The 10,255-nt window shown below is 44.0% G+C and overlaps 1 protein-coding gene across 1 annotated transcript; it reads left to right on the top strand.

Moving 5' to 3' along the window:
• Positions 1-503: 503 nt before the first annotated feature.
• Positions 504-3,980, top strand: LOC117542224 (zinc finger and BTB domain-containing protein 14-like). Its single transcript, XM_034209787.1, is given in 3 exon segments — positions 504-625; positions 1,250-1,669; positions 1,672-3,980. Coding segments are annotated over 2 exon segments (1,164 nt in total). The 5' UTR covers positions 504-625; positions 1,250-1,272; the 3' UTR covers positions 2,439-3,980.
• Positions 3,981-10,255: the final 6,275 nt, after the last annotated feature.

Here is a 10,255-nt window from a genome sequence, read left to right on the forward strand (position 1 = left end):
ATTCCATTGTTGAGGTCTACTAAAATGGATGTATACTGTGCAATTTTCCAAACTCACATTGGTTTCACATACAGCATCTCTGTATAGTATGTGTATTCACCGGTATTCACTCTCTGCCCCCCCCCCCCCCCCCCCCCCCCCCCTAGAGTTTTACTCGCTACAGGGTGTACTTTGAGGGTTTTTGACTCTGCAGACCGTTTACATGCATAAAAACCTAACACAAAAGGGGACAGGTAATAACCGGAAAAGCATTAGGCTACATGGGATCTTTAAATCTTATATTACTATTTTTGCATTGTTGGAGGAGCTCGGGACATCATATTTTCATCACCGTTTCTACACTGCAGCTTGTGTGCATATCATATGACACTTAAACCGTTGAATATAATTTAATTAGTTTTTATGCAGAATCTAAAATGAAGCATCCTGTGAGTGACTCATCCTCTCGTGAATAGAAGATCTCGTTGGAGTTCTCGCTCCGGTGCGGCAGGTGGCGGCAGAGCGACGCGGCGCTTCCTGTGCAACCCTAAAGTCACAACAAGAGGAGGAAGAGGAAAAACGACAGCTCTGGATCGTCGTCGACTGCCTTGCGTGACAACACAGGGATCGCGTTCAGTGCTTTCGGGTATTAACATTTCCTATTTTCTACTTTGTGGCTTTGGACGGCTCAGGAAAACCACACGGCGCGTTTTCGTTACGCCGTTTTGTTCGCCGCCGCCCGTGTTTTCCGCTTGTTTGCGAACTGCTTTTAAAGAAACATGCCAATGGAGGCTTGCTGCTGACCAAAATGGCTGGGCGCAGTGAAATGTGAAATATTCCTGATAAGGTTATCCATTCTGCACGCGACGCGACTGTCACGCGATCCGAGCGGCTAAAACGCGTTACTGAAGTTAAACAAAGTGCGTCTGTTTGTTTCTGTTGCCGTGTATATGTTTTATTAGCGTAACTGCGGCTTTTACTGCTGTCGGGCCTCTCGTGTTTTTTTCCAGATATTTTCTGCATGATTGATTTAGCTACTTTTGTTTACGCTCTGCCTTTTTTTTGTACGATTTGCAAAAAGAAAAATGCATTATTGTTTGCAAGTAACTATTATAATTGTGTATAAATGTTTGCTTATCTAGCCAACCTGTATGTATTATCATAAGAAGCATGCAAACAGAGCTCCACCCCTCAGCTGTGCGCGGTGTATGCATGCCGCTTCATTGCGCAAGGCAAACATATTTGACTTTATTCTGTTTTTCTTCCACAGGTTGCTCCAGTTCGAAGTGCAACATGTCTGATTTAATGAGATATATCGACTATGACCACAAAGCCACCTTCCTGAAGATGCTCAACCAGCAGAGGATGGAAGGTGAGCACTGTGATGTGGTGGTGGTGGTGGAAAACATAGAGTTCAGGGCTCACCGCTGTGTCTTGGCAGCCTGCAGCAACTACTTCAAAAAGCTCTTCAAGAAGCAGACCGAAGAGGACAACTCCATCGTGGAGTTAGACTTCATCCGCTCTGACATCTTTGAAGAGGTGCTCAATTACATGTACACAGCCAGGCTGGCAGTGAGGAAGAAGGACATCAACATGATGATGTCATCCGGACAGATCCTGGGCATCAACTTCCTGGATAACCTGTGCACCCAGAAGCGTGAGCTGACCAACATGAAGACCCGGGAGAACCAGGCTCCTGGGACCACGGGCTGCGAGCCCAGGACGCCATCCTGAAGGAGCTGGCCATGGAGGAGGTGAGGAAGAACAGCTTCTACGACCAGGGGATGGATGGGATGAGCGCCGGGGGCTCGCACGTGTCTCAGCCGCACAACTACAACGCCAACCTGAGCAAAGACCCTCACAGCCACGGCTGGGGCTCCACTTCCTCCAGCGACATGAAGCTGGAGTACCTGCTTTACGGGCACCGCGACCACGGCACCTGCCAGACCACGGGGGCCAAGCCCATCGACCACAACGCCAAAAAGGAGAGGCTTCTCACGGCCAACCGGCCCTACGCCTGCGAGCACTGCCCCAAAGCCTTCACTACCGCCGCCCACCTCAAGGAGCACCTGAAGATCCACTCCGGCTTCAAGCCTCACCGGTGCGTTGTGTGCGGCAAGGCCTTCATCAGGGGCCCCGACCTCAAGAGGCACGAGAGGGTCCACAGCAACGAGAGGCCCTTTGCGTGCCAAATGTGCGAAAAGGCCTTCAAGCACAAATCTCACCTGAAAGACCACGAAAGGCAGCATCGGGGCGAGCGGCCGTTCAACTGCGGCTCGTGTGAAAAGGCCTTCATCAAAGCGTCTGACTTGAAGCGCCACTGGAACACGATGCACAGCGGAAACCCCCGCAGACAGATGACCCAGTCCCCCGCCACATCAGGCCAGGCAGAGGCCACCGACCAGAGAGACTGGAAATTGGAGACCGGGCCACACTCGCACAACTCAGGGGACTGTTGAGCCTGAAAACACACTCATACTGACATACAGATGCACACACACCCTTAGAAACATGTACACACACTGACAACCACAACCCTGTGACAGGCTGAGGGCCTGGCGTCACATGGACAGTGATCGGAGTGAGTAACATGAGACCATAGCATGTTCATAAGACTGTGGGACTGTATTATTATTATTGAAAAGAGTTATGTCTATAACGATTGTTTTCTTTCCACCTGTAAAAACATGTAAATGTTTAGTTCACTCTACATATATTTTTCACAAAGCATCGTTGCTATCTAGACTTTGGGGGGGGGGGGGTCTCATAACATTATTCTCTTACTTTTAATGGGATATGTAACATTTAAATGTTTGTTTAACCTTTATTGGATTTTATGGAGAGAAAAGGATTGCGGGAGGGGGGGGGAGTTTGTTCTGGATAACATTTGTTGCATTGAGTATATTCATGTGGATGTTAAATGGATGTGTTTAGTTGTATTGATTGATATTACACTGTAAGAGTAAGAGTCACCATTTTGCATTTGATGCAGATGATACCAAAGTCTTGGGCACTCTGAGGGTCTTCTCTAAAGGCTGTCCTGCCCAAGCTGCCGGCCAACTAGATTTACTGTTATACAGTATAACTGTCATCCAGCTATCAGCAGTTAATGATGTCTGTATATACTGTAGCTTAGTTTGTTGCACAATTAGAGTACACAATATTGAATATGCACATATAACATTGTCCTACTCCTACACTTTGACAATAAACACCATTTGCTGTGTTTTATTGTTTTTGCAAAGTTTGGTTTTTGTTGGAGAGCTCATTGAGCAGGATGTGTTCCCTGCAGACTCACTTTTGTATCAACCATATATCTCTGCCACAACCTGTTAACACGGGAGAACTTCTCCTTTCTTAACCTTCTCCATTATGACTCAAATGAAGACGTATACAAGAGGAGCAAAAGCTGCCTCTTTGAATGGTTTGCTCTATAAAGGATTGTGTGCAGAAAACACGTGTTCAAAGATATCAGTCTCCTGCAGCTGCCACTTTTGGTTGGATGGGTCAAATGTTATTTGGCTTGTTGTGGTTGAAGTGGGAGGTTTGCTTAAAACTTAATTTCCCACCTTAGCAATACTGTCAATGCAAAACACATTTTTAACCTTCTGGATTTAAAAAAAGTTGAATTAAAGTTCCATTCTGAGCTTTGAACAGTTAGAACAGTAGTCCAGACGAAGTTATTAGAGACGCTGCACGTAAAGGTTCCATGTTTGGTTTAGTTGTGTCTACACCATAAGGGCAGAACAAAAATAAAATTGGGAACATTATATAAAAACCCGGGCTGTGGTTTATGATCATTTCCATCATCGATCTTGATTAAATGTTTGGTGTTTAAATTGTCCAAAACATACATCGTTAACTGTTTCGTTTTGCTTAACCAAGTCAGAAAGGTGTTGGACGTTTATCTAAATAGTTTCAAATCAATGTTATATCCATTTACTTAATTGTTGCACTTCTAATAATAACGGATTTATAAAATTAAAGTTGTACATTGATGACTGATTTGTTACCTTTCTTTGTGTTATGGGATGTTACACTAAATCTGAAGGGTTAGGACTGTTATTTTGACAAAACCATACATTTGAAGTCTTTGATTGTGTGCGCTTTTCAGCATTAGATCATAAATGTTACAGTGAAAATGATAGTTGCAGCTCTGCTTTGAATAATGAATCGCTACTTCTAGTTAAAACCTTCTTCCTCTCCAGTGAAGCAGTTCCGCAGGCTTTGGTTTGTTTATTAGCCCGTACCGTGCAAACACGTCACATCTGCTGCCCAGCACCCCCCACCTCACTAAACCAGGAAGTCCACAGCACCTTTGGGTTTATTCAGCTCTGTTTAAGCTCTTTACTTCGACTCCAACGTGAAACTAACCTCTCAGTGACCCCAGCGTTTCATGAGGGGGAAAAACACTTTGCATGCGAGTTACAGCCAGCAGACACACACACCCAACGTGGCTGTGTTATTCCGTCAATACAGAACTTCTCATACTCTGCATGCGACACTAGATGGTGCCCTGTTCATAGTGATTGACCTGTTGCTGCCCAATTTGACCTGCTGATGTTGACCGACCAGGGCTAGAAGAATACACACTGACGGCTCAGTGGGATACGAGTAACCTGGGTTTATCAAAAGAAGCAAGCATCACTGGAAAAAGCACATATGGTGGCTCTGTCAAATGTATGCGCTCTCACACCTCAGTGTTTTCCATATATTTACATACATCTGACTCCAGTGGTTGGAGCGGGGCCAGTGAAGAATTGGGGCTTCTTAGCCTCTCTGTTTGCATTGACAGGGATACAGAGTTGTTTTACTCGGTTCCTGAGAGTTTGCCCACACAGGGGGGAGGGGGGAGGGGTCCTCACAGGAGAGCCTGTATGCTGCATGTATGTAAGATTGATCTATTCTTAACTGTCAACAGAGGAAGGATTTGATCGTCTGTAATTTGGGGTGAAACATTTTTGTGGAATACTGACGTCAGTGTCTGATGGAAAAGGAGGGCCTCCCCTCACTGATGTCAGATGCCTGAGATCTGTTTTCTGCATTTCCTGGCCCTGCTCTGTGTGAGAGAGTGCATTAAAGCCGGTGAATGATGCAGGATATGGTTTTGTATCTCTTTGTTAGACTGATTGGGGCTGGGTGTGTGTGCATGGGTGTCGTGACTGCCTAGGTGTGTACACTCTATTTGTTGAGAGGTTTGACATGTAATGTGTGCATGAATTATATTGGGTGTGTGTGTGTGTGTGCGTGCCAAGGGATTTGAGAAGGCTTATTGTGTGTGTGCTGGAGCATGTGGCTAAGCGCATTTATATGTGTGTGCACGCATGTGTGTGCGTGTGTATGCATGTGCAATGACTGTGGGGGTAGATATGGTGGAGAGAGTGAGAGTGTGCATTCATGTGTATGTGCCAGGCATCGGAGAGAGTGTGTGTGTGTGTGTGTGTGTGTGTGTGTGTGTGTGTGTGTGTGTGTGGCATTACTATACTTGTGGGGACCTAAATCTGTTTACACAGTCACGTGTGGGGACTCGCCTCCCTTATGGGGACAAATTCGAGGTCCCCATAAGGGGAATCATTAATTTTAGGGTGAAGACTTGGTTAGGGTTAGGGTTAGGGTTAGGCATGTGTTGGTTATGGTTAAGGTTAGGATAAGTCTCCAGGAAATGCATGTAAGTCAATGTAATGTCCCCTGAAGTGATGTATACATGGTATGTGTGTGTACTATATGCATCTATAATGAGTTCTGTGTGTGCACGCACATCCGTGAGTGAGTGACAGGCAGCGAGGGAGAGTGCATTCACGCATGAGCCGCTCTGCTTGTGCTCATCCGTGCCTGTGCGTGAGGATTGTGAATCAGTATGGAGGAGTGTGTGTGTGTAAAAGTCTATTTGTTTTTATGCATGAGCTTGCACGCATGCTTGTGCATGCAAATGCACACATCATCACTATTTAGAGAATTTACGTGTCAGCAGGCTGAGTTCTATAATGCAGGTCACGTGAATTAATTTCTCTTTTTGAATGTGTGTGTGTGTGTGTGTGTGTGTGTGTGTGTGTGTGTGTGTGTGTGTGTGTGTGTGTGTGTGTGTGTGTGTGTGTGTGTGTGGTATATATTACCATTGTGGGGGCTGTGCATTCAAATTCATGTCTGCATAACTTTATGTGGCTTTTTGTGTGTGTTTATTCCCTTTTCAGCTTCGCTCTGTGTGTGTGTGGGCTCAAGTGCGTGTGTGTGTGTACGTGTTCATGTTCATGTGTGTGTGTACAGTGAACACCCGGTTTCCATTACCCTGGCCGGCGTGGTTCCCTCAGCCAGACCACAAACCTCCTGTCTCCACTCTGGCTCCACCCAGCGCTGCCACAGGCTTCCCAGAAAAGAACACAGTCTAATTAAAAAACTTTAATTACATTCATCTCTCGCTAACACACACACGCACACACACTCGGGGAGAATAAAACAACTGTATACAAACAATTCCATGTGATAAACGCAACGGGCATGAAAGGCAAAGCCAGCCGTTTGTTCCCCATGCGGAATAGCTTTTAATCAGAGCTGCTGACGTTCATGAGCCATAGCGTCTCCTCTGATGTGTCCTCCACTTGAGCACCATCTGGAATTCCTTTAGTCATAAGGACGTCATGCTCATGGGGTCTTTCTGTCCCCAAGTGTCTTTTCCTGAGACATTTTATATTCTTAATCAGATCTCCAAGGCATCTTAAGCCTAAAAACATCATCTTACATTAATCTTTACAAGGCAACACTTAGAGCATGATAAAAGGGTCAAATAACTCGATTAATAGCTCATCTTCAGAGCATCTGAGAGGAATGTGTCCCGGAGGTTTCACTCATCACCTTGAACACAGGAGCTCCTATCTGACCAGCTTCCTCCGTTCCCATCAGACCACAGAGGAGCAGGTTTCTTAACTGTGAGCTGGTGTGTCTTCAGACAAGGTGCGTCTTTGTTGATCTGCATGAAGCTGACCTGCAGACTGTTAGCAGGTTATCAGAGCATCTGAGAGAGGCTGCAGATGTTCCAGCTGAGAGATAACCATCGTTTCACTCCTCACCCTTTTTCCCACGTCCCCCTTTTCCACTCTTTTATGTCTATGGTCTACTTTTCCCACCTGCTCTGTTTCCTCTACATCCTTTCCTTGTTCCTCATCTCCCCGTTCCTTTCCCCTAATCCTTTTTTCCTCCATCCTCTCCAACCCTTTCTTTCCGCTTTCCTTTGCTCTCCTCTTATTCATTTTCTCCACTTCCTTATTTCCTCCTTTACCCACCATCCCCCACTATGTTTTCCACTCCACAGCCTTCTCCCCATCCTCCCTATTCTCGTCTCCTCCCTCCCTACTCCTTCCTCTCTTATTTTCATACTACTCCCCTACTATTCTCTCCTTTTCCTCTTACCATTTCCTGCCTTTCCTTTCTGTTGCTTTCCTTACCTATCCTCTCATTCTTCCCCTACTGCCCCTCTCGTTTCCATTCCTATCCCCTTCTCTCCTCTTTTCCCAGAGCCTCCTTCCATCCCTTCTTCTTTTACCCTCTTCTTCATTTTTCATCTTCTCCTTTCATTGCTGCCCTCTCTTCTCTCCTACACAGATAACAACTGTCTTTGGTAAAACACAGTACCCTCTTTCTCCTCCTTCCCCTCCTTCCTCCTCTGCTGTTATCAGCTTCAGTCATGAAGGTCTCCCTCTAATGAAATTCCCCCGGTGATCACACTGTCGGATCTAAAAGCAGCGTTTGTTTGGACACCACATCTGGGGAGTAGCTGAGGCCACGGAAAAGGAAAAGCAGCTGTAATCTGATTATAAAAAATGTTGTCTGTTATCTGCCTCGACCTGGAATCTGTTACGCAAATGACAAGACTTTTTTAGATTCATCTTTTCAAAACTCAGTGTTAAACCCTGCAGAGGTCTATTGAGTTTCAGCAATTAGCTGGTGTTTTAACATGTCATATCCTACTTGAATAACTTCTTTGACAATTTTAAGTAATTTAAAGATGTTAAAATGGAAAACAAAGAAATTCCTCTGCAGATTTGATTCCTGTTTTTTTGTGATGAAACGTGTTTTCATAGAAAGTATAACAAGGGGACCTTGTAATGACCTTCAGATATCCTACTACAGCTGTGTCTTTAATCGCACATAGATGTGGCTTTTTGTTAAATGTATTCAGTGCATTGGCTTTTTAAACCTCATTGTATGGCTTTTCTGTAATGTAAAATGCAATGTGGATTGTTATTAAATAATGGAGTTTAACCATCAAACAAACACTGATGGGACAGGTCATTATTTATCAGGTGATCTGTGGGAAGGAAGTACAGATTTTGAAATGCTTTCATATGTTTTAGAATGGTTTTAAGTTGCTGGACATGGCTGGGGTTCACTGTGTCATTAAGAGATGCAACCATTTTTAGACTAATATATTTCCATATTTAGGCAGTTAAATCTGAAATATGATTGACAACAGAAAATAATAATCACATTATTAATGACATGTTCTCTTTGTTTATTCAGATAAGTCTTTCACCTGCCTGTATATTTACCAACCTCACCCTAACCTAACACATGATTAAAGGTTATGTTGACTGATGAAATTGGATTTCAACAGTGTTGTAACCATCATATTATATCAAGATTATTGTCAGATCCAAATTCTCTGGGTTCCTCCTAAAAACGTATATTAAAAAACAATGCAGTTTAGGGATTTTAAATTACAAATTAAATCTAAATGAATCCAATCCAAATCCTGTTTTACTTCCGAACTACATTTCCATAATTATGATCACATGTTGAATAGACATCCTAAAGCAGGTGGCAGAAATCAATACATTAATTTAAAGTGCAGAATGAATCACCATGAAGCATTATCCCAATCGACTTGACAATACATTTAAAAAAATCTATCACAAAGAATAGAGCTAGATGGTAAAATAATAAACTAGTTATTTAGGAAAATACACATTTCTCTTAGCCTTCTTCCAAAGAAAATAAAGCTGTATTTCCACTTAAACATATAAGGAATCAATGATGAATCCCCGGTGGAGCGTTTAACCCGGCACATAAACACAGAGTTTAAAGCGTGATGGGCTATGAGTGATCGACCCCCCGACCTCACACTGTAGTCAGTTATGAAAGATTCCTGTGTTCGGCGTAGGCAGCCTTGATTTACTTGCATGCCATAAGAAATGATACAAATTGCATTTCACTGAAGCTTCTTGAAAGAGTCAGATACATTTCTAAATGTAATCGTCTCCAGACGTGACTCGGGTTAAAGACGGCCCACTTTCTTGTCTTCTCCCACTTCTCACATCCTGAGGGTCGCACTTTTTAAAGAGAACTCTCTCTACTAGCACCTCTACTTGTGTTTCAGATGTGTGTCTTCATGTTGCCAGGGTACGTTACCCAGCACCAGTGTTGGGACTAACGCGGTACACAGTAACGCGTAACGCCGTTATTGTTGGCAGTAACTAGTACTCTAACGCATTGGTTTTTTTATTCAGTAACGCAGTTACCGTTACTACATGGTGCGTTACTCCGTTCGTTTTTTTTATATAGTCAACAGCCAGGCGAACAGAGATGAGTACTGTACTTGAGTAAATGTACTTAGATACTTCCTGTGTCACATGCGGAGACGCGCTGTGGGCGTGTTTGTGTTGTTTACTAACAAGACTATCATGGCGGCGGCGGAGCTCAAGTCTAGTTTCTCCACCTGGAGATATTCTCACTATTTCACTTTTGTCGAGCACAAAGAAAAGAACGTTTTAGTTAAATGTAAGTTGTGTCTTGGCGGGTCAAAGATCCTATCTACTGCCCAAACCAGTCATTCAAATCTCTTAAAACATCTGCAAAAACAACATGCTGGGACGAAGCTAGTAGCTAAGACCACAGAGACTCAGCCGACGCCACTCCACCTCCACCTAAGCAACAGCGGCTGGATTTTAACCAAGGGACTGCTAGCCAGGGAAAAGTCGATAAAGCCATTGCACGGTATGTTGTAGAACACATGCAGGCTATTGCTACAGTGGAGTCACCCGCTTTCAGGGAGCTAGTTAGCATGATACCAAGTCCGGGCGGCACACGGCATATGGGACGGAACACTTTTTCCAACTACCTGGAGAAAGAATATACAAAAATGGAAAGCCAGCTAATATCGATGCAATCCAGATTGCATATAATGCATGTCAAGTTGATCAACAGATTGTATTATTCTCCAATGCAATAACAGTACTGAAATTAAAGCTATAAGGGCATTATTGGGAGACATTTTTGTAAGTAA

Source organism: Gymnodraco acuticeps, unplaced genomic scaffold, assembly GCF_902827175.1.
Source record: "Gymnodraco acuticeps unplaced genomic scaffold, fGymAcu1.1, whole genome shotgun sequence".
In the NCBI taxonomy this organism is placed as follows: domain Eukaryota; kingdom Metazoa; phylum Chordata; class Actinopteri; order Perciformes; family Bathydraconidae; genus Gymnodraco; species Gymnodraco acuticeps.